General features: G+C 36.1%; 1 protein-coding gene across 3 annotated transcripts in view; it reads right to left on the reverse strand.

The window, feature by feature from the left end:
• Positions 1-26169, reverse strand: part of LOC109060450 (leucine-rich repeat transmembrane neuronal protein 4-like) — a 114720-nt gene that overhangs the window by 85606 nt on the left and 2945 nt on the right. For 2 of the 3 annotated variants that reach the window (XR_006155392.1, XM_042729279.1), the window contains exon 2: positions 19190-20724. Coding sequence is in view for 2 of the 3 variants with exons in the window: in XM_042729279.1 (XP_042585213.1) it covers positions 19190-20724 (1535 nt within the window). In the remaining variant the exon portion in view is untranslated. Of the gene's footprint in view, positions 1-19139; positions 20725-26169 lie in introns of all 3 variants that reach the window. The other variant, XM_042729280.1, reaches the window with a different exon arrangement.

The following is a 26169-nucleotide window of genomic DNA, read 5'->3' on the forward strand; positions in this document are numbered from 1 at the left end:
TCAGCACTTCCAATCTAGCCAAAGCCTCTTTTATATGCTATGGTTAGTGGAGTATTTATTTATATTGCAGAATGCCTTGCAGGAGCATTTAAAGAATTAATGTAGCATATAACATTTCCCCCCTGATATTTTAAAGGATTTATTTTGGTATGCTACAAACGTTTACATATAGAGCAAACAAGGGATTTATAAACACTTTTTAAATAAAATTAAACACATCCACGTATATAACTTTTATATTATTATAAAAACCTTTTAAATCCATGAAAGGATTTATTTTGTTATTCCACAACTTTTACTTTTTTTTGTGTGTGTATATATCTTTTGTTTGCTATATATTGTAACCTATACTATACTCCAATAGCTAAAATCTTGATCTCAAATATCTGGGAAAATAAATATAAGTACTGCAGCTAAAAAAATAAAAAAATAACGCAAGTTTATTTTAAAAAGAAGAAAAAAAAAGTGTAATATGCCATTTGTGTTGCAGAAGCTAATTTACTAAGACAGTTTTAATGAGAACTCAACTTGTTTATAATTACTACATCTACATGCTTTCTAGATAAAAACTGCAGAAAAATTTCATTATTTATGTTCATGGACAGCTGGAAGATGCTAAGCTGACATAATATCAGAAAATAATAGTTAAAGTAAAATAAAAATGGGTACAAAAATATCCAAGTGTTTGCTTGTCAGCCAGTGTTTGCTACATCAAAACAGCCACATTCTTGGTTGTCTCTCAAAACTTGCTGAGTGAAAAAAAAAGAAAAAAAAAGACTTGTGAGAGAAGCTTCTGAAAGGCCAAAGATGACTTTGAAGGCGCTACAGAGTCTAGAAACTAAGCAGATGAAGGTGGACCAGTCAACCATATACAGAGTTCTGTATAATACCACTATATATGAAGAACACAAAAGAAGCCATTACTCAAAAAGAAGTGTGTGAAAGCACCTCTAGAGTTTACTCGAAAGCATAACAGTGACCCAGCTGCACTGTGGGAAAAGATTTGTGCTCCGATGAGACCAGGATAGAACTTATTTTAGCCACAAATTCAAAGCTGTATGTGCAGTGCAACTGCAGTGCTGCCACACAGAAAAACAGCATCTGCACAGTGAAGTATGGAGCTGTTAGCATCCTGCTGTGGGGCGACTTTTCATCAGTAGGGACTGGACATCTTGTTAAAGTGGGAGGAAGAATGGATGGTGTAAACTTCACGGAGCTATGGCACGAGAATCAATGTCAGTTTGCAAAAAAAAAAAAAAAAAAAAAAAAAAAAACTAAATATTTTTCTGATACCCATGAGGCCAAATGAACATTGGAGATGCTATAGCCTATAGTCTTCTCAGTCCACTTGAGTACATGCAGCACTGTTTAGAAATCACAGTGCACAATTTTTATACAACTTAAAACAAATCTACCTGCAAGAGTGGCAAAATTTAGTATGCAATTGTAGTGCATACTCTGTACATACCCTAAACTGTGTTTTAAAATACGTAAAGGAAAAACACAAGGGTCTGTAAAGTGCATCACACAATCAAAAGACGAGAAAATGTAAAGCTGCATACTCCTATCTGTCAAACACTCTATCAAACACTATTAATGAAACATTATTCTGTTTCAGCTCCCTTTCCAAAATATTATCACACCAAAATAAGCACATGGATCCAAATAAAAACAGATAGAAAAATATTAAACATTCTATTTAAATGTATATATTTATAAAAAATTATTTGTTCAGATTTTTATGTATATAAAAATTATATTTTAATATATTTAATACACATAAATAATGTCTTTAGATATACAGTGGCCTCAAGCATTTGGACACATAAGACAACATTTTTGAATATTTGCATCATATAACAAAATATTAAGCCAACTGACATTTATTTTCAATAAGCCACTTATTTTCAACACTTTTCATTAACTTTTCTATGTAAATGCCCTATACCCAATTTAAAATGACTCAAAATGACTAAAAATAATATCATGCCATTTTAAAATATATTTCATAAAAAGCATAAAAAAATAATATTTGAATTAATATATATATTATTATAAAATAATAATAACTATTAATATTTTATTATTTTTAATAATAATATGTATATTATTATTATTAATAATACTAATATTTATAAATTTTTATAATAATAATAATACATATTATTATTAAAAAACACAAATATTTAAACCCCCCCACTTGCAATAAAAAGGTTTGTTGGGTTCTAAATGATAAAAATTCCGTTATAGTGTTGACAACGAAAACAAAAAGCATTTATAAATCAGACCGTCAAACATTATAATGAACTTGTTTGTTCTGCGAAAAGCATTGGCACCATTTGTTTGCAGTTGCCACCTGTTTTGATATTTTTTTTCTAATGCACTGACACGCATACATTTTAAAGAGTGCAAATATTTTTGGGGGCTCCTGTTTATAAAGCTTCATGAATTTAATATGAATATACAGTATATGAGCCTCAAGGTATGTAAAATAGTCTCCTGTTTTATATTCTATTCATTGCCCTGCTTTCCACACGAAGGGATTTCCTCAAACAAATACATATCAATCATCCAGCCAATCAAGCAATCTCACAAATTATATGGCGGCATGTACTGTAGGAATGCTCAGCGCTGACATGTCCCTCTCATGAACCGACACACTCATTCTTAAATACACCCTCTGGCTGAGGGAATCTGGTAACCACAGTAACTGATCGAGCTCCCGCTATCTCCTCGGTGGCACTCGATGATCTGTGCACCATTGTCTGCGCTGGCACTGATGTTCTCCCAGCTGCCAGGAGGAATCAGTTTACTGAGAAGCCCGCCAGACAGAGTCCCTTAAAGCCAGGCTGTCACCAAAACTTTGAATCCTCCCCAAATGGAGGAACAAAAGCCTAAAAAATCTTCTAAAAAAAGATGCCTGTGGTGCGATTCCTGCAATTTAAGTGATAGCTTGCATGGCATCCTCTTTGATACGTGTGTGTTTGTGTGTGTGTGATTTCTACAATGCTAACGGGATGGAAATTAATGGACTTCATCTTCCTACGGCGTGTTTGAAAACGGCAAGCAAATAAGCGCTCAGAGTGTTTTCACCGCTGATTGTGTCGAGTGTTTTCTAGGGTCACTGGCTGCATTCGGAGTGGAATACTGGTGTAATGTTTAATGAATGTTGTCCAGTACATAGTGTATACTGCCAACTGTTTTTGTGAAACAGAAAGCACTATAATGATAAACATTTCAAACAGCAGCTTGCTACATTGCTGTAAAGAGATTCAATATTTTGACTGATATTATTTCCAGTTCATTCATCACGCTTATAATGGCTCTGTTGTATTAATTACATGTTTTGGTAAATGTAGTACAGAAATGTATTACATTCTGAACACAGAAGAGGGGCTTTATTTCATGCTTGGGCAAGTAAGTAAGTGACTGAGTGAGTGAGTGAGTGAGTGAGTGAGCAAATAAATAAATAAATGTATATATTTATTTAAAATTATTTACATTTGATATATTAACCTGAATGCAATTTACAAGACAAGAAAAATGTTAAATATATGCGTGGGTGTATGTATGTATGTTTTATATATATATATACAGGTGCTGGTCATATAATTAGAATATCATCAAAAAGTTGATTTATTTCACTAATTCCATTCAAAAAGTGAAACTTGTATATTATATTCATTCATTACACACAGACTGATATATTTCAAATGTTTATTTCTTTTAATTTTGATGATTATAACTGACAACTAAGAAAAAAATCCCAAATTCAGCATCTCAGAAAATGAGAATATTGTGAAAAGGTTCAATATTGAAGACACCTGGTGCCACACTCTAATCGGCTAATTAACTCAAAACACCTGCAGAGGCCTTTAAATGGTCTATCAGTCTAGTTCTGTAGGCTAGACAATCATGGGGAAGACTGCTGACTTAACAGTTGTCCAAAAGACGACCATTGACACCTTGCACAATGAGGGCAAGACACAAAAGGTCATTGTAAAAGGTGCTGGCTGTTCACAGAGCTCTGTGTCCAAGCACATTAATAGAGAGGCGAAGGGAAGGAAAAGATGTGGTAGAAAAAAGTGCACAAGCAATAGGGATAACCGCACCCTGGAGAGGATTGTGAAACAAAACCCATTCAAAAATGTGGGGGAGATTCACAAAGAGTGGACTGCAGCTTGAGTCAGTGCTTCAAGAACCACTACGCACAGACGTATGCAAGACATGGGTTTCAGCTGTCGCATTCCTTGTGTCAAGCCACTCTTGAAAAACAGACAGCGTCAGAAGCGTCTCGCCTGGGCTAAAGACAAAAAGTTTTAGAGCACTTCATGCTTCCTGCTGCTGACCAACTTTTTGGAGATGCATATTTAATTTTCCAACAGGTCTTGGCACCTGCACACAGTGCCAAAGCTACCAGTACCTGATTTAAGGACCAGCAAACTTGCCTGACCTTAACCCCATAGAAAATCTATGGGGTATTGTGAAGAGGAAGATGCGATATGCCAGACCCAAGAATGCAGAAGAGCTGAAGGCCACTATCAGAGCACCCTGGGCTCTCATAACACCTGAGCAGTGCCACAGACTGATCGACTCCATGCCACTCCACATTGCTGCAGTAATTCAGGCAAAAGGAGCCCCAAACTAAGTATTGAGTGCTGTACATGCTCATACTTTTCATGTTCATACTTTTCAATTGGCCAAGATTTCTAAAAAATCCTTTCTTTGTATTGGTCTTAAGTAATATTCTAATTTTCTGAGATACTGAATTTGGGATTTTGCCTTAGTTGTCAGTTATAATCATCAAAATTAAAAGACATAAAACATTTGAAATATATCAGTCTGTGTGTAATTAATGAATATAATATACAAGTTTCACTTTTTGAATGGAATTTGTGAAATAAATCAAATTTTTGATGATATTCTAATTATATGATCAGCACCTGTATATATATATATATATATATATATATATATAGGGAAGCATGATATTGGATTTTTGCAGATATCTGATATGCCAATAATTTTCAACTCATTTTGGCTGATGCCAATGCCAATACCGATAGATAATTCTTTTTAATTTCGGTTAGTTTTTAACAAGAACTTATTTGTTATAATTAAATAAACAATAATGAAGTTCTTTTTTAATGACAGTACATTGAAGATTTGAAAATAACTTTAAATAAACTATATATTAATCACTGCATTTTTTTTCTCAGAAAGATGCAGTGGTAACCTTAAAGTGCCCCTATTATGGATTTTTGAAAATTACCTTTCATGCAGTGTGTAACACAGCTCTAAGTGAATGAAAACATGCTGCAAAGTTTTAAATCTGAAAGTGCACCATATATAAATTTATTGTCTCTCAAAAGTAGAAGTCAACTCTTAATCATTGAAATGAGTCGTTTTTAAAATTAATCCCAAGTCAACATGAAACATTAGCATATTGCCAGCCCACTTTTTGGTCTTTTCCCATTGGTCTGAATGAAAGTGCAAATTCATTCTTTGCCACTAGGTGCGGCTTTTGCAGCGGTAAAAATAGCGGTTTCCCCAGTAACACTGTACACAAAGTAGCACTGCGCTCACAAATGCTGCTTTATCAGACATGATAAAATGGAAATGAGACCAATTGGACCAATCACCACAGATTAGTGTCACGCAAAGGAGGGGTTTGGAAAAATTTGTTGCTGAGTGAATCATTTGGGAGTCGTTGAGCAAGTGTTTTTTTTTTTACCTTGCATGCATGTCAACCTGTTGTTGGGGACTTCCAAAACCAAAATTTGAACCTTTCATTACCCATAATAGGGGCACTTTAACATTTTCTTTTATGATTTGACATTTGTAAATGGTCTAAAGCAAAAGAGTTCTGAAAATATTTTAGAGCTCATAATTTGTTTAAAAAATATAACCCATGATATTTCAATATTACACATGATTACACATAATGAATAAATTAGTATATATATATAAAATTATTTAATTCAAGTGTCATGTTTGGATTTTTGTCATGTAGGCTAATTATGACCTTTAAATCAAAACTTATTTGTTTCATTTTATGGCATCAATTACTGCTTTATTTAATCAGAAACACAGTCTAAATATTATTTGTGTTTTTTGCTTTAATTTTATTAGAAGTAGGCCAACAGCGCCCCCTAAGGAATTAAAACTCGGGGGAGGCTGCCGCTGCACGTGCTATTACTGTTTACTCTATCATACACCAAATGCCATTCTGTACACGCATTTTCATTTTAAATGCAGCAATCAAAAGCAGTGAATCAAATCACCATTCAGGCAAAACTTTGCTGTGCTGATGAGCCACAATGCTGACTTGATCTAATCGCACAGTTGACGTGATCTAATTGCTAACACACCCTGAGCACATGTGAGATAATGTATTTCTCTTATTGGCAACACATATCAGCAAAATTATCTCACATATGGCCGATACCTACATTTAAATTCAAAATAACAACAATTACTAATAAAAATAAAAAAAAACAAAAATAAAATATAAAAAATATTAAACCTTAAACTTACATTTTCGAAAATGTTTCGAAAAAAGTTTAAATCCAGAGAAATAGCAATTTTAAATAATGGTTCATCCCTCATCATTGTGTCGCCTTCCAGTGACATCATACACCCTTGATTTCCTGTTTTGTTTTGTAGAAAACAGGTATTAGACAGGTGATGACTGTACAAAGTAGCATTATAACAGAACTTTCAAATGTATCTAGTATGATAAAACAGTGCTGCTTCACCCCACATACGCACAAACAACAAGAAGCAGAAGAAGCCAACAACTCTTTCATCATCGTTTATCGTCCAGCGTCCTCGTTTCGTTTCGACAACTTTCAGCCTCACCCTGCTTCATACTACTATGTTAATAAATCTTTAATACATTAGCTCATCCATGAACATGATTTCTGCCTGAGTCCCGTCGGATTGCATCGGCAATTCCATGATTCCACACTCAGTCACGACGTCATCAAACTACGCCTTTGTTTCTTTGTTTGTTTTGAATACGCGCACTAGCTGCGAAAAATTACATATTGTGCTTTTAAAGCCATTATAGCTGATTCCGATATTGGTCCGATAATATCGTGCATCCCTAATTTTTCATTTAAGAAAACAAGCAGTTAGTAAATGAATAGAGTGAAAGTATAAAAGGGGCAAGTTTATTTATTTATTTTAAGAATAGAATTGGAATAGAGAGTGCTAGAGTTAGAGGGTCAAATAAAGATGGAAGAAATGTGTTTTAAGCTAATTCTTGAAGATGGCTAAGGACTCAGCTGCTGGGATTTATTTGGGCAGGTCATTCCACCAGGAGGGAACATTTACTGTAAAAGTCTATGAAAGTGATGTTGTGCCTCTTTGAGATGGCATAATAAAGTGACGTTCAATTGCAGAATGCAAGCTTCTAGAGGGCACATAACTCTGAAGTAATGCATTTAGGTAAAGGGGTGCAGAGCCAGTGGTGGTTTTGTATGCAAACATCAATGCCTTGAATTTTATGCGAGCAGGTATTGGTAGCCAGTGCAGCCTGATAAACAGAGGTGTGATGTGTAATCTTTTTGGCTTATTAAAAATGAATACAACTAATAGTAAAAAAAAAATAAGAAAAAAATGTCATGTGTGTGTAAATTTATTTTATAGATAAAGGTATATGTGCTGGAATGGACAAATATAAGCTGTGGCATGGATTTCCACTTCAGCCACTCAACATGTAACATATTTCATAAAATTCATAATATTTGTGAAGCATAATGGCCGTCACATTAAGAACACTAAGCATTTTTACAATAAATTTCAAGAGTTTGTGTGGGGTATGTGGTGGTTGTGAGTTTTTTGTTTTCACAGAGCACAACAGGCTCTCAATTGAGCCTTGTGGTTTAAATGCTGGTGGCCAAAACTGACTGTAATGAAGAGCTTCGCCTCTTGTCTCCACTTCCAGGCACTCGTGATATCCGGTGCGTCGCTGCTCCATGCCAAGAAGCATCACAATGAGAGCATGTGAAGTATCCTCACCTCTGGAGAGGCGCAAAGATGAAGTGCAGCAGACGTTGAATTGTTTTGTCAGAATGCTTGGCAGCACTTAAAAACAAGTGAGGCGTTTACAGCATGCAAAATGCTCACAGAGCGCTCAGAAGGAACACAGGTTTGAGAAACGTAGGAAAGGTACTTAAAAACTTTTATAACTTAAAAAAGTAAAAAGGGTCAATTTTGATGTTATACTGACTAAATAAATAACTAAATAAATACTTTTGACTGTATTGAAGATATTATACGGACTGCCCAAGCTCTTAAAAAATTTAATACAATTAAAACATAATACAACACACAACACAACACAACACAACACAACAATGTCCAGAGATGTAATCTTTTAACTTTTAAGGTCAGCAGAAACTGGTGCTGTTCCTTATGGCCAAGATCTGATTAAAAGTCACACAAATTCCTAAAGAAAAGTCACCAAAAACATAACATATAAATAACAAAACATAACATATAACATAAAAAGGGTCCATTTTGATGTCATGATGACGAAAAATGATGTCCAAATTCTTTAAAAAAATAAATATACTAAAATAAATATATAATAAAAAATTAAATTAAATTAAAATAAAATATGTCTAGAGATGTCTTAAGTTCTGATGGAAGATAACTTAAGGTCAGCAGAAACTCATTTGTGCCAAGATCTGATTCAAATACATAAATTCCTAAAGAAAAGTGGATAAAAACTTAAAAAACTGAACTAGTTAAATAATTCAGAGACAAATGTATGAATCACTCTCTCTGACTGAGGGGAAAGAAGGACAGAAATGGAAGAAAGGGAACAGGAGGTTTGTAGGACTCACCTGAAAAAACAGAGAGAAGCAGAGAAAGGAGTAAAAGGCAGAAGGGACTCTAGCTGCCCCGCTTCGGGTCGCATCATTAAATGCGCTTGGGTGCAAAGTGACTCATCACTCGTTGACATTCGACGGCGGTTCTGAGCCACAGCCTGCTGTTTTTTACTGCCAGAAGACGTGGGAACAGGAACGGGTTGGCCGAAGAAAACTGAAAGGTGGTACAGCTGACAAGAAGTCAGTCCATCTGACAGTCATGCATGCATAAAGTGCTGTTAAAACTTTAATCGTCTCATTTCCAGGGCAAAACCAACACAAATGCCTACATTTTACAGCCAGACCAGTGAGAGTTGCTTCAAGCACACAGGATAAAAAAGAGATCTTATTCAGTTTTAACGGCCCCTTAAGAAGGCGTAAGGCCATTTGATCAAGAAAAAAAAAAAAAAAATGGAAAAGATGTAAAAAAAAAAAAAAAAAAATGGAGATATTAGTCATTCTAGCCAGAGGAAATACGATTAGGGTCTCATGTTCACTGGTCCCATGCTGCATTCCCAAAAGAAAGTCCAGATTAATAGACGGTCCAATTCCTCACCGAAAACTCTTCTGGACAGACTCAACACATTGCATCCCGTTTAATGGTTGCCATGCTGCCTAGATGTTAAATAATTTATGATATTGCTGAGAAACATCTATATCACATTTGTGCTGGTTTCTGCATTAGAATAAATGTGTGCTTGATGATATAATCATGTGGCTCTGAAGTCACTGAGAGAGATGTTTCTTTAAGAGAACAAAATGAAATATTACTCAATAGGAATATCACTGCATGAATAATTAATATTGTCATCAAGTTGTCTTTATCACGCATACATATTCTCTTTCAAAACTATCTGATGCATTCAATCGAATAGACGCTGCACAGGCAGAGAATGAGTGCGAGCAGAAACATGTCAAGACTCGCCGCGGTTAGTAGGGCGAGAGGCGGTTAACACTTGACTTGCTCTGGTCAGAACTGGATCAACTTGGGGTCTGGACCCTAAATTAAAATGAAATCACCTTCCTGTCAATCAAGCCGGTGGACCTCGGCAAGAGATCCGAATGCAGTGCTGATGTAAGAGGGAAAATGACATGAGAGAGCATTTGAGCAGAGAGTCCAAGAAAGATGTCTTGTATGAAGAGAACCAGGACTTTATTTGTACCAGAACAAGTCAGATCCAGCACTTGATGTATCTTTTATGGTATAATCTGTATAATATGTATGGTATAATCTATTTTCTGTGCATATGTTTATGAAAAATATAGCAAAATAATAATAGTTCAGGTTGATAAACAGCATGAGAAATAGCATGTTCTTGAGTGTAACCTAACACCAGGATGACAAAACCTGTACTATATAGATCATATTTGATTTGAGAGTAGAAGGGAATCTGTGAATAATATCTTACAATCTAATAAGAAAACAAGTAAGTGTTGAAATTAACCATTTGCATCTGGTTATATATTGTGACATTAATTAAAATAATTTCTTGGTTAAAGATTCAGATATCAGTAACACTTTATGGTTCAGTTCTAATGATTTTAGAAAATGAGGAACAATATAGTAACAGCATTTACTCTTTATCTTTTTTAACGTTATTTTCTATATACTGTATTTTTCAAAGAAACCATTATATGTTCTTTCAAGATTCTTTGATAAATAGATTAAAAAGAACAGCATTTATTTGAAATAGGAACCTTATGTAACATTATAAATGTATTTACTGACACTTTTAACAATTGTACATTATGAACAACATAAATGAACAACTGAACAATAGTATATTTAGAAAGTAACATTATTTATTAAGATTATAAAATATAAAAATGCATTTTACACTGAATTAAAAAATATATATAATTTTATTAAAAAATTGCTAGGAAAATTTCACAAATAATTACAAAGAAACAGCAGACAACACACTGAATTAAATATATACTTTTGAAATAGGAAATAGTATTTTCTTGTAAAACATACTCTATAATCTTTGTTTTTATTTACAACTTTTCACTAAAATCACTTTCACAGCGTAGGTCATGATACCTATACAAATGTTAACAAATCAAACCGTATTGTAAAGTGTTATCCATAAATCATTTTCTATCATTTCAAATCATGCATCGAATACATTAGGACTGAATCTTGCACGACACTGGATTTGCCATCTAGTCCCTCCTGGAACCGGATCATTTCCAAATTCTACACTAAAGACAACAGACCTTGCCAACAGACCTTCCCCAAATGCAAATGCCTGGTTCATCTGACATCCTCTACACTGCACTTGAAGCGTGTTAGGAGATTACTTCTCAATAGTTATTCTCTAATCAGAGTATACCCAACTAGTTTCCATCAAAGCATGCTAAAAATCTAATCGGTTCCAGAGGAGGTGCTCTTGAGTTTCTTTACCTGTGCAGCTGTGAGCCTGGATTCAATCCCACGCTCAATAAAGGCACCTGAGCTGTGTGGCCAGCCAAAACAAAGCTTTTACACTCAACTGCAACAATGAAGGCTAAAGCAATGCCCTCCTCACAGCTGCGTGCCTCTCTGCCAGCAAAGACAGCACAGACAGACAAGGGTGCAGCTCTACCACACTTTCTGCCACGGTGTGTGTGTGTGTGTGTCTCACACTGTTTATCCCACTCCAAAAACACTGCCAAAACCAGGACAGCCGCAGAAGAGAAGCGACAGCGATGGGAGGGGGTGTATTTACTTTCTTATCCCATCCCTTGTGCATTAATGGGTCTTTAAAGGGGTCATGCAATGGAAAACCAGGGTTTCCTTGCTATTTTGAAGTAAACTAGTTCAATCTAGTATGTAGATGTGAACTAAATTAAATATTCACAATGCAGTCCTCTCTTCCCAGTCCATCCAGTTCATACTGTAAATGAACTGTAAAACCAACTTTATGGCATGACAGCCATGTATGCATGAAAGTCAGCAAAATGGTCTCCTTTTACATTCCTAATTTACATTTTTGGTCTTATTAGGAATGGTTTATCATTGCCTGTTGTTTTAATGAAAAATGTCTTCTTTTGCTTCTTTTCATCAAAATATAATGCCGTACTCCAGAGAAATTATCCTAAAACATCTGTCAGTTTGTTATCTAATGCAATAAAATGTAGGCAATTTTAAGAGTGACTCAAGTGCCTTTACACCATTATATTCTATAACTAAGTTTTCTGATTATGAGATTCAGAGAAGATAATTATGTAAATCACTTATATAATAAAGAGGAAAACAAACTAAATGAGAACAGAAGGGTTTCATTTCATTAGGCGCATCTGTAGAGTTTGGTGAAGTATAACCAATCCACCAGAATCAAGTGAATGAGGAAATCTCTCATGGACTCAGCTAGAATCAATATCACAAGCGCTTTCATCCTGGTTCAACCATCTTTCTGACAGTAACAACAGCGTTCCAGTCATCTGGGGTCAAGGCTTACGACAACCTCCTGAATGATACCTTTTGTCCCGAACGCTTGCCTGAATGGAACTGTATAATTGAATTTCATTATCAATTCATTAATTCACTAGAGGTCTGGCTTTGCCTGAGAGCCACCACTAAAGCTTGGGCTTTAAACACCCATCAGTGACTTTTATTTTATCTGACCTGACAGGTCAGTGCTATAAAAACGCTCTGTTCCCTTACTTTATAGAACTATAGAAAGAGAAAAGAAAAAAGTAAGTGAAACTCTAATACTGTTGTGTAGTCAAGAGTAGTTAAAGACCAAAACTGACTTTTGTGGTTTTATTGTAAGCAATTCATCAGTGTATGCTATTTTAAAAATAAAATAAAATAAAAAATATGTGCTTACCGTATGGGCTTATAAAGAGCAAAACTGACTTCAATAATAAATGTTCCTGTGCATAATTCATCAGTGTATGCTATTCTAAAAAATACAACAAAATAAAATAAAATGATGAATTTGAGGAAAAAAAAATAATAATAATAAAATCTATTCTATTCTTGTAGATAAAATTTATTCTGGTAGGTCCTGCCACACACACACACACACACACACACACACACACACACACACACATCTATGACTGCTTGTACCCTGCATTGCTTTTACAATCAAGGTCAGTGACTAAGGCCTAAATGATTCTGCTTTCAATTTCTTAGCAATTTGTTCTTCCAATCCACAGGAAAGCCTTCAGCATCCTTCACTGGCATGTTTCATTTAACAAGACACTAACAACCCAAGCTGCATCGCCTCCAGGTTATATTTTGTTACCTTGCGGCCTAGTTTTGTTAAAGTTTGTGAAATTTAAGACATCTGTTTAGATGCTTCCTTCCAACTTTTCCACTGCAGCAGGATCACTCTCACTTCTTGTCCATAAAGGACTGATTGTTGCTGACATATGTTCATTTAGCACTGCATTCCAGATGTCAAATGAGTGAATATACTCATTTATGCATTCATATGTCATCTCTTCCCTGAGAATTTCACTTTTATTATAAATACACATCAGCTCTGTTACAAAACCTTGTGAGCTGTCCTGCTGTCTGCTGCCTACTCAAGCAGATGTCCAATTGGAAGCTTATAAATGTATGATTTGAAACATTGTAGTGCACAACACGTGCGCAGGATGCTAAACTCGAGTTTGGTATTAGCATGTTGCTAATTTCACATTTAATTGCTAATTTAATGCAATAATCCAAGCATAGCACACACAAATGGTTTAGTAGTATATTTTTACAGTAGATGCCATTTTTATGTGTACATATGATTAATATGTTCAGTATGATACAATGATATTTTAAGTCATCAGATTAATTAAACCAAGATTCAACTCCAATTTTAAAGTCAGTTTAATATCATTTAAGTTGAAATGTCTTGTGCAGCCAATTTGAAAATAATAATAATAATAATAATAATAATAATAATAATAATAATAATAATACTTCTATTCAGCAATGAAAATGAATCAAAGTGCCAGTAAATACATTTATAATATTACAAAAGATTTGTGTTCCAAATACTGTTCTTTTGAACTTTCAATTCATCAAAGAATTCTTGGGAAAAAAGTATTAGTTGCCACAAAAATATGATGCAGCACAACTTTTTTCAACATTGATGATAATAAGAAACAATAAGATTGCAGTAATGATGCTGAAAATTCAGTTTGCATCACATGAATGAATTCAATTTTAATATATATTCAAACAGAAAACAGTTATTTTAAATCGTAACGATATTTCACAATATTACTGATTTTACATCACTTTTGATCAAATAAATGCAGCCTTAGAGAGCACAAGAGACATCTTTCAAAAAATATATAAAACAATCTTAATCCATTCCAAATGTTTTATATATATATATACATATATATATATATATATATATATATATATATATATATATATATATATATATATATATATACAGTTTTATTAAAAAATGCTACGCATTAGCCCTATGTGACGTCTGTTTTTATACTGTTTATCAACAGTATACATTTTTAGATTGTTTGAATTAACTAGCCGAGTAGACAGATACGAATGCTTATTCATAACCATACTGAAAATAAGTAAATATTGTTAGCTGATGCTAACTGTCTAGCTAACAAGCTTGCTGGTGTTAAGTTGAGGTAATTTTTAGATGTCCAAATATTTTTATTCAATCATCTAGATAGATTACATCTGAGGGGAAAAGAAAGGCTGTGATGTTCAGAACATGGTAACTACAGTAATTATCAAAGTGGGAAGTGATGCCCTCTGCGGCCATTTGGCCAGGGGTGTTTTTACACCACAGACAAGGTTTGAGAAGAAAAAAAAAATATTATTATATTATTATAATTATTTTTCCTTAAAATGTTCTTCCTAACTAAAGGCTTTATTCTCATGTCATATATAATGATGTTCTGCAAAACAACAAACACTTTTTTTCTTACTGGTGAAAATCAGATGGTCAGATCTGTTTTCTCTCAGGTACATCGCAGTGTAAGCTTCACAGTGAACATCACTCTCATCAACGTAGTCCATATCAACAACAAAAAATATATCTTGACTCCATATAGTGGTTATTTTGGGAAAATCCCAGGTATTTTGAGCAGTGGGATTATTAAAAATATGTGCTAATATAAAATTAAATAAAGTAGCCTATATAAAATTGCTAAATAAATCTATCTATCAGTACTTTTTTACTTAAATACATAAAAAATCTAGTACTTTTGTACTTTCACTCAAATCAAATTAAAAAAGGAGTACTTTTACTTTTACTGGAGTAATATTTTATTATACGTATCTGTACTTTTACTCAAGTACTTGATTTGTGTACTTTGTCCAACACTGTCCAGGACCCTTTTAACAAGGGTGGACATTTCAGCAAGACAATGATCCCAAACACAAAGCCAAGGAAACTCTCCATTGGTTTCAGAAAAAGAAAATAAAGCTGCTAGAATGGCCCAGCCAATCACCTGACTTGAATCCAATTGATTCAAGAGTTGAATCAGAGCAGATCAGAGTTCATAGAAGAGGCCCACAGAACCTTAAAGATTTGAAGACTGTTTGTGTGGAAGAATAGGTCAAAATAACACCTCCATACAGGAGGCGTCTTGAAGCTGTCATTAACAACAAAGGCTTTTGTACAAAGTAATAAATACATTTCAGTAAGCGTGTTCAATACTTTTTTCCCTGGGCCATTCCATTTTATTACACAGAACTTAATTTCTTATTTGTTTTGTTTTCTTTGTATGTATGGATTACTTGGGTAGTTACCGGCATCTGGAGAAAATTTCATGTCAACAGCACCTTTAGAAATATATTTATGTATTTTATATGTGTGTATGTGTTTGTATATATATATATAAATATATTTCGAAAATACTGTCCAGGTAATAAGCTTGCTAGGTAATTCTTGGAACAGAGCTGTTTTGTTGTCTGAAATCCCTGAAGAATCACATTCAGACTGAATATTCATAGCAAAAGTCCTTGAAAAAGAGATGCACAAACACACTGATACAAACACATGCATTAATCTCTAAGTCCCAGCTCCATGTTTGTATAAAACAACCATCGAGTAAAGGTTGCCTGGGACAGTTGCGGTAAAAAAGGTGAAGCACCGCTGCTTGGGCCAGAAACACCGGGAAGCCGTCCAGAAGTCAAGGACGAAGCCTTCGCCATTTGGAGCAAAAGGAGCTGACCCAACAGAGAGCTCTGGGAGGGCCCTGTTCTGCTAAAGAGGACATTTGTAGTTTCAGGGAAGCTTTTGTTCATTTTAATACGCTGAAACAATGCTGCCAAAGCCCACTGGCTTTTTACAGGAGCTCTGCTTTTGGAAAAATGCCAAAACACGGTCACAATGATTAAGCAGGGACTTCACAGTGGCGTTACAAACGAATCGCTCATTAATACATCTGCAGTAACAGATAGGAAGTTGTAGAATCAAAATATTTCTTCATCCTCACATTTTTTGATCTGGTCAAAGAGCGGAAGCCGCTCCTAGTTAGTTACTTATGAAACTTACATCATTACCAAAAGCGTCAAGGAATTTCACACGTGTCTGCAAAGAAACCGAGCCCGAAAATGAAAATCTGTCATCATTTGCTCACTCTGATGTCGTATCAATTCTGTATGAGTGTCTTTTTTTTCTTTAGTGGAACATAAAATGAGATCGCAAAACATATAGTGACCAGGGGCTATCAAGCTGCTCATTTCTGCTAAACTACAACCGAAATATAAATCATCATTTTACAAAACACATGAAAATTCATATTTCTAAATATTGACTGTGCCAAGCATCCGTTTCAAAATGAAACAAGTGCATTCCTCTTTTATTCTCTGTCCATCTCTGTGAGTGTAGGAGACAGTCCACTCCACAATCACACTATATTATCAGCCCAGCGTTATTCTATACCTCTTCTCTTCTGCAGATCTGTGCGTATGAGCAATGTTACTGACCATGGTCACAGGAGGTCACAGGTTATCACCGTTCGATAAAAATTGCTTTCTGACAGCCGTAGCTTTATGTCTCTGATCTCGCTCTTTGACACTTCCAATTTTCCGAGATAGAATCACCGTCCTTCTCACTGTAAATATGGCCAGCCTGACTGCTCACAACATCAAGGGGCTTCAGTAATGGCCTACTGCCTGGACTTCCTGTGGTTCTGCCTCGTCAACAAAAAAGCTGTCAGGGACTCATCTAACTCAAGCAGGAGAGCAACCATACGATTAAAGAGAGAGATGGAGAGCCAGGCAGACTATAAAACCTTGTAGTTGAAGATATATTCCCATAGTACAAGGACACAACCAAATATTAAAGATTGAGGGGGAACAATCTTACACCCCTATTACATTGAATCTCAAACTGTAGCTATAATGTGCTAAAATTACCAGGATTCAATCAGATTTACCAAAAAGGAAGCATTTGTGTGTCTGTCACTGTGTATAGATCTTATTTTAAATTATAGGTGGGAAGTTCACTTTGCCGATATTGCAAAAGATGGTGTTGATAAAAATAGGTTTATAGTGCATTTCACATATTTTCTGATGTTTAGCATGCTATACTAGCACCAGAAAAACAGAGTTAGTGATTAAACTTTACTTGCAGCTGTACAGTAAAATCAACTGAAAAGTAACCTACCATTATATAGAATACATAATACTGAACAAGAAATAATATGCTTTCGCAACAGGAAAAACACGTTTCACATAAGGTCATTAAGATATTACCCAGTATCACTGTGTTACACATTAGCGGTAAGGGTTACTTGATAAAATGCAGGGTTCAGTTCTACATTTACTGAAAAACTTAGTAATTGTCAAAAGACAGAAAAACACAACAACAGGAGCAACAAAGGGGGCAAAGGACATGATGGAAGCTAACAACAGAAAAACCATAAAGCAAATGAATCAACACGGCAACAATAAACAAGCGGGAAAGCACAGCACCTCGTTTACAAAGTAGATTAAACCACTAAAATGAAATATTACCTTTTACTGGTGCAAAAGCAAAGACATATAGCACTTCCAAACAAATCCCTAAGCCTCTTAGTCAAACACTTGCAAATTCTATCCATTTGTGAATTTCATTAATTCACCTTAATAATTATTTAATCTGACCTTGTTTCACGGGACATACTTCCTGTTATTGCTTCCTGTGCAAAGCTGAAAGCAAACCAGCTTTATCATTTTTAAAGATGTTGAAATGCATCCCTTGGGCTTGCTCATTACTTACAATGAGAATATAACTGCCATGCAGATTTACCTACAATCCACTGAATCAACAAAACAGAACAAATGATGGCTGTCCTGTAAGTTAGACTCCCTATGGATCTCACACTTTTTCAAACACTTCCGGCAATGTGATGGAGGGGATACTCAAGATGACCTTTGCTGAAAACCATGCATAATTAGACCCGAGAAAACTGAATTTATTTTTACCAGAAAGATTTGTAATTTGAATTTGTAATGTATGTGTACTTTGACTCCCCTGAGTAGCTGCTTTGTGGCAAAAGGCTTTATACTTATTTTCTCAAGATCCTCTATGTCTGGACCTGTGCCTGGTCATATTTCATGGGGAGAACCTATGACACTGCATAAATTATGGGATGCAATTGCCAAGAGTGGCCATATGGCGGGATTACGTACAAGGATCAGCAATGTGTATCTTTAATTACGTCCTGAATTGCTGATTTGTCTGACAAAGTGCATGATTAAGGGAAATCTCTCCAACCGCTCAGTAATCCATGGACTGCTAACGTGAATCCAAAATGAGGCAAAAAATTATCTTGGAACCAGACCAATATATTAGCTCTCACATTTCATCAATGTCTTTTATCTGTCTCTTTCCTTTAAACAAGCAGGCCACTGTAATTTATTTGACTTAACAGCCATTTGCCTGGGGTGTTGCATGTTGATAATAATGCAAAAACACACAGAGAATAGGAAAGGAGCAATGCACAGAGACTTGACCCAGTATTTGAAGCTACACCAATTTTTTGTAGTCAATCAGTGGTGTATTTTAAAAGCAGTACTCTATATTTTGCTTTAAGCCAGCAGAGAGTAAAAATTCCCCAAACCGGTGCTGCTGTTTGATATATAACAAGGTGTTTTGGGCTTGAAGATGTTTTATCTTACTATACCTGAGGTAAAAGGAGGAAACAAAACTTTGATTACAAGCCTGACAAAATACTAAACAAGCCACCAACCAACCAACCATTCCTACCAACTATAAGAGAACAACAACCAGCAGAAAAAAAGGGGGAGAAAACAAAACATTTTCGCCTCACACACATCCGCTTGACATTTACCTCTTGTTCCCCGCAGTGGTAATGGATTTTAGGTGGGCGACGGATCATACCTCACATTCTCGGGAGCCGGAGATGGTGTAGGTACAGGGTCCTGTCCCATTGACCAGTACGTCCATGGTCTCAGAGTTTGTGGGTTTGTAGTCCACATAATATTCCTGAAGCGGGGAGCTGATGGTGCGCTCTGTCTCCCGTGCCTTTTTCCGGCGTTTTCTTACCATGGAATGCTGCTGCAGTTGCTTCATGCTGCTGGGATAATGCTTCCAAGAGACGTAGATCACTAGCAAGATCATGGCCACGGACAGGAAGAGGGCGACACTGCCGGCAATTATCTTGTGGAACGAAACATGCTCAAAGTCCTGCTCAGGGACAGGTGGGGACGCAGCCGTCGGGGAAGGCGCAACAGCGTTGTTATTTTTCTCATTTACCCTGAACATGGTGGGCAGGGGGAAACGTCCAGGTTTGGATGGGGAGCTTACGGTGGATGAGATCGGCTGGTAAGAAGTGGGCGTCATCTTACAGATTCCATGTGTGTCAACAGCCTCAATGACTTTCTCACCCTGCACCTCCTTTGGTCCAGCACAAATCATGGTGGTCTCCTTGTTCCCCTTGAAGTTCCTCAGCCAAGCTACAAGGGGGCATAAGCTGGGGCTGCATTCCCAAATGTTACCAGCAAGACTGATGGTAGTAAGAGAGATCCAAGCTGATATGGCCTCTTGAGACACGTTGCTTAGTTTATTGGAGTCCAGATTAAGAGTCTGCAAGTTAGGGAGACACTGGAAGATGCTTGAATCCAACACCTGCAGGTCATTTCCAGAAAGATCCAGCTTTTGCAAAGAGGTCCAGGTCCATGTAATTCCCTGGGTTATCGACTTTATCCGATTCCACTGTAGATACAAAGCACGGAGGTTGTTCAGCCTTGGGAAATGAGAGAAATTGATCTTTGAGAACTGGTTGTGCTCCAAGTGTAACTCAGTCAGTTTAAGAAGTCCCGCAAATGCATTCCGGGTAAGACTTCGCAGTCGATTGTAGCCCAAATCAAGGAACTCTAGGTTTCGACAATCCTGGAACACTCGCATGGGAACCGTCTTGAGGGAATTCGATCTGATGTGGAGACTCAACAGTTTGCGCAAGCCCTGGAACTGATTCGGCTGCAGGACATGAAGTTTGTTGTAGGACAGGTCCAGATTGCGTAGGTTGGGGATCGAATGGAACGTGCTGTTTTCCAAATGTGTGATCTTGTTGGAACTGAGGATCAACTCCTTTAGTCTTCGGACACCCTGAAAGGCTTGTTTGTCCACTGCATTGATGTAGTTGTGGTCCAGGTACAGCCAGACTAACTGGCTGAGGCTGGCAAATTGACCAGCCCTGAGGTTCACCAAGCTGTTGTACCGCAGAGAGAGGCCCTGGCATCCCACGGAAACATTCTTTGGCACATCACGGAAGGCATTTGACTCGCAATACACTATTTTGCCATCACAGCGGCAGCTTCGGGGACATGGTTTCTCTCGGACTCTGCCTTGGGAAGCCAAAAGCCAGGCCTGTACGAGCAGGGGGATCATCAGCCAACGGGATCTCACCAGGGATCCTGCATTAAACACAAAGAGAAAGATGGAATTAGCCATGATTCGACCAATGTTGAATCCTAGTCTTTTGCATTTAGTCAAAAACTGATGATAACTTACTTATAAGGATTAGTACATACTTAATTAGTCCCGCTCCACAGTTTGCACAAAGTAGGTTATCAAATTACATAGCCAATGTTTACTGAATAAAATCTTGAATGTAGGAGGAAAGTAAGAACTTATTTGTGTTGCTTCAAGTCAGAATTTTATTTACCTTCTCTTCATTTCCCATTAATGTGATTACTATGCAAACTGTTGCTCTAGACCAGTATTTGGCATTCTTAAAGTATGCCGATGTCAATTGATTCTCCTAGTTCATGTACTTTAATTAAAAATGAAAGCAAATATACACCTTTACCTTGAAGCAACCAGAAGAACTCAATAGGCAAGTCTAACTTTATTCAAATAAGGGAGTAAATACATTCCCCTTAAGGTTTCTTAAAAACCATAATTACACACTGGCTTGAATAAACAGTCTCTGTGGAAGAGAAACCAGACTGTTGACTTGAAAGAATACTGTTCTTTATGCTCATGGTTCATAGTATGATATCAAAAGATACTATAAAAAAGAACTTAAAAATTCTACAGATGAAAAATAGAGACACAAGTATCACAACAATACAGAAGAGAGAAAAAGAGCAAGATAATTGAGTGATGCCCAGATGTCCTTGTGATTGTTTTGGTTTCTAAATGAAAAATAGTAAATCAAATATCTGTTGCTGCAAAATACAAATTCTGATTAATTGTGCTTGATTGTGCAGTACAAAAATTTGCAGTGGGGTCCCTCTTGGCAGAAATCACATTCGGGTGATATACCCATAACCCCCACCCACCATTAACGCCGCCCCTGTTCATGAGTGAATCATTCTTTTGAGTCTGATGAATTGATTAATCTACTTCACAACTGAATGATCTGAATAATTCAGGATTCAAATGATTCGTTCACAAATTGGACTGGTTCTCAAGCTCAACTAACTGACTCAATGAGCCGGTCGCAGAGGTTAACAGCTCACTGGAGAAGATGATAATTAGTGAATAATGATGTAAATCTAGGTCTTTTCATTACACAAAGCTATAAAATGACTTCAGAAGACTTGGAATACAGTGCATGAGTCAGACTACTTTTGTGATACGTTTTTATGGTGCTTTTGTACTCTTTATAAAGCTTGAAAGCTTCAGCCCCATTCACTGTAATTGCATGGAAAACAGCAACCAGCAGAGTTTTTCTCCTTTTGTATTTCCTAGAAGAAATATGGGTTTCATACTGCAAATAAACTACAAAAAGATGACTAAATTACTATTTTAAGAAAAAAAAAGTATTTTGAATCAATGAAAACATCTTTGCCAATCAATAAAGGACAGTGAAAATTTCCATTTCCTCTTTGGCTGGCTCAGTGTCTCTTTATGCTTTGTTATCTGATTGAGCTTTTTCCCCAGTTTGGGCAGAGATGAGTTTTTTTTTTTCCCTTCTTCTTCTCTCGAGCTAAGGGTGTGCCAAAATTGATAACAGTCCTTTGTCTGCTGTTCTTGGAGCAAATACAGGAAATTATTGGTTTATCTTGAGTGGCCAGCACAAAGGCTTACCATCTGAACCTTTAATCACATTACAACTATTGAGTAAATATAAAAGTAATTGTATAAATGTACAATGGTGAGCAGCAATGCATTTGAATCATCCAACCCAACCACTGTTTACCAGCCTCCAGATCTAGATCTAATCTAAACATTTTGTGTAGGTCAATCGAATGAAACGGGCTAATCTAATAGTCTTGAAGACAGAGGGTAGGCTGGCTGAACAACGTTATCTACAGGACAATCGGTTCAGTGTGGCATTGCAAATTGCCTCTGAATTCATTTAAAATAATAAGAGAAAAACACAGTCCCTAATCTTCCTGTGAAGAGTCTGAAGCAAATGTGTTATAGTGCAAAGTAGCCGAAGTTTATATTTATATAACTTAAGGCCTGTTTCCCAGTGAATGTACTCAAGAGTAAAAGTTTTCCTAGTAAAAGTCCATGTTACCGCTGCTTGTAAATCCAAACTATGTGAACATAATGCTTCATACAGTACAATACAGCCTGTTTTGAGCACTGAGCCTTAAAAAAAAACTGTACAACTGGACACGATAAGTAGCTTTACCTCTACATGCACTTCTCTAGACCCACTTCACATTGTAGGAAAATGAAGGTCATTTGCTCATATAAACAAAAAAAAAAATAAAAAAAAAAATAAAATAAAATAAAAAATAAAATAAAAAGACAAAACAATTACCTTAACTTGACTGCTTGTAATCTAATTACAAGCAGTGCTAATTGCGTTACTTACAGTGGTTACTTTTTATGGAAAGTAATGTGCTACGTTACTTTTGAGTTACTTTTTCCTCATCTGGCCTGGGCTTGCTTTGTTTGTTTTTAATTTAATTAAATAAATAAATTGTATTTGTGTTATTTGACGTATTTAATTATTGCAGGTTTGCATTTCACTGTTTTGGATCATTTTGAGGAATATTCAATCTGTTTCTGTGCAAGTGAGATGAGTAAATCCATGTTCACATTTAGGCTAGAACTACAGTTTACACAGTGCACACAACACCTCTGCACTTTCTCCTGATTTCTCTCAACATGCATGGGACAGGAGAGCTTCCAGTCATTAAATGTGAAAAAGTAACTGCTGTTGCTTATTTTAAAGAAAGTAAATCAGATTTTTTCTTGTAAAGTAAAAAGTAATACACTGCTTTGCTAGTTACTTGAGAAAAGTAATCTGATTACATAACTTGTGTTACTTGTAATGCATTACCCTCAACACTGATTACAAGTGCTTAATTTTTGGAATCTGATTACGCAATCAAGATTACATGTAATCGGTTACTATCCAGCACTGTGAAAAACTCACCACCACAATACTGTATGTGGTTTTGACATGTGAAAAATCCCACAGACCACCTAGAACACCCTTTTTAGGCTAATGTAAAGCATTCTAGCCCTTAAAATTGTCCACACGTCACTTGGGAAGGCCAGAACAGCCTAATTAGAAAAAGAGAGACGGGTAAATCAATTTAGTCTCTGCAATATTACCAGCTACACAGAACACCTTGGGCAAGATCACATGAAGTTATGCAAAGGTACACAAGGACACAAGGAGCAACTCTACAACCCAATAGGTTTCGTATGCAAATTCTCAAAGTTTTAATTAACTTTCACAGCGTAGCGGCTGGAGTCACCCTCATGAGTCACGCTTTAAGTAAAAAAAGAGCCAACCTGAAAACCTCCATTTAATTTGTCTTTCTCCGCATATATGCATGATAACATAAGTACATCTTGGCCTCCCCCACCTTCCTACATCCAATTTATCACGATAAAGGAACGGCAGCCAAGATGCAGTCAAATAGTGCATGTAAACCAGCCCTTGATCTCAAAACTCATTCATCATGCCACCAACATTAAAATGCGTCCATATCCAGTTCTCAGAACCACAGTTTCTGCAAAGCGTTTCTTGTGGTAAAAGCAATCTCGCCGACTGGATGCTAGATACCCATGGGAAAGAAAAATCTAAATGAGATCCCTCTAATATCGCAATTGTTTTTCCTACACAGCAAAGGGGTGGAATGGTAAGCAAAGAGAGACTTTTAGTGTCTCTGGCTGAGAAAAAGCCCTCAGTAATCTCACGTATGTCTCTTTTTTTTTTTTTTGTCTCAACATCTTACGATATAAAAGATGTCTGTGATCAAAAGTCAAACACAAGTATTTCCAGTGAAATTCTTCCAAGGTCAAATGATCTGAGTTGCTATCCACATTCATTTTATAGCTCAATGTTCTTATAGTATGTCACTACTGTTAACTCATTTGCGTCAGTTTTATCTCTCCTTATCAATTTTAAGAGAAAGCTTTGAAAAAATTGACACAGATGACTTTTATTTGACTTCTGATGGTAGACTTTTGTTGAGATCTCATCTGAAAGTCTAGAGGAAACGCATGAGAGGTATTACACCTTTAACGTCCCTAGAAACTTTCCATTGGACAAAAAAGGTTCTTTCTAGATGAAAAAAAGTTCTTTAGATTAATAAAATTTTCTTCACACTAAGAGTGCTATTCACTGAGAGATTCTGTGGGTAACCCAAAATGGTTCTTCACTCTTAGAAATAAAGGTTAAAAAGCTACCCAAATAACCTTTGAGTGAACAGTAAAAAAAAAAAAAAAAAAAAAAAAATTCTCAGTGTTAATCTAAAGAGGCTTTTTCCACTAAAGAACATTTTGTCCAGTGGAAATGTTCTATGGATGGTAAAGGGTCTTCATGGAACCACTAATGCCGATAAAGACCCTTGATTTTTAATAGTGCAATCTCTGGAGACACATCTGAGATCATCATGAGCGTTCATCAAAAGTGTCTTCAGTTGCTTTCCAATTAATGTCACTTCTGTCTAAGTGAAATAAGCGAGATACAACAGCGATCTCATTTTGATGTTGCTTTCTCATATGGCATTACCTAGCATTACACATACATACAAACATACACTCTTAAAAATAAAGATTTTTTTTGGCATCTATGGTTCCATGAAGAACCTTAAACATCCATGGAATCTTTCCATTCCACAAAAGGTCCTTTAGAATATTAAAATGTTCTTCAAACTAACAAAAACTGCTCTTTTAAAAACCAGTAAGGAGTAAATCCAGTAAGGAGCTATGAAAGAGCAATATCTGCAACACAATTTGGATTGATTTTCATGTCTTGATTATGTACTTCTTAGTGCAATTTATTTCACTGCAGAGCCCATACAATAAACTACAAGCATACTTTAAAGCACATACAGCATCACCAGAGCCATGCGGAAAAGCTCCCTGTAACAGTGGCCAACTTTTTCAGCACTAATCCCATCTGTGATTTGTTTCTGTGTGAGCAGGAAAAGCATAATCCCAAAACAGCAGTGCTAATCTCACACAAAGATAATCTGACACAAAATTGAACAGCTCTGAAGTAATCCCATCACATTCAGAGGTGCTCACATGCAACAGTCACAAAAGAGACTGTTCATCTACAGTTTTTTTTCTGTATTCCTCATTTCAAACTTAATGATATTTCCATTACCCACATGTTAATTTTCCCCTGGCTGAACAGGTCCTAACTGAGAATCTGACTTCACAGTTTAAGCAGTCAAACCCGAGAAACGGATATGGTTACTTCCTGTGTCCATTTCTCACTGGCTGACATGTTTTCTGTCTCTCTCCCCAGTTATCTGTTTTGACACCCTCTCCACTCTATTACCTGGAAAAGCTCTTACACGTTTAATAAGGGACACTTGATGTGTCCAGACATCTTTCGGTGGGCTGTGGTAACGCGAGACAGGTAGTGAGAACGAGAGGAGGGGGATTGAGGAATTAGCTTTGGGTCTTATCCTTTCTGTACCGCTGTAATA

The sequence above is a fragment of the Cyprinus carpio genome, chromosome B8 (genome assembly GCF_018340385.1).
Source record: "Cyprinus carpio isolate SPL01 chromosome B8, ASM1834038v1, whole genome shotgun sequence".
In the NCBI taxonomy this organism is placed as follows: Eukaryota; Metazoa; Chordata; class Actinopteri; order Cypriniformes; family Cyprinidae; genus Cyprinus; species Cyprinus carpio.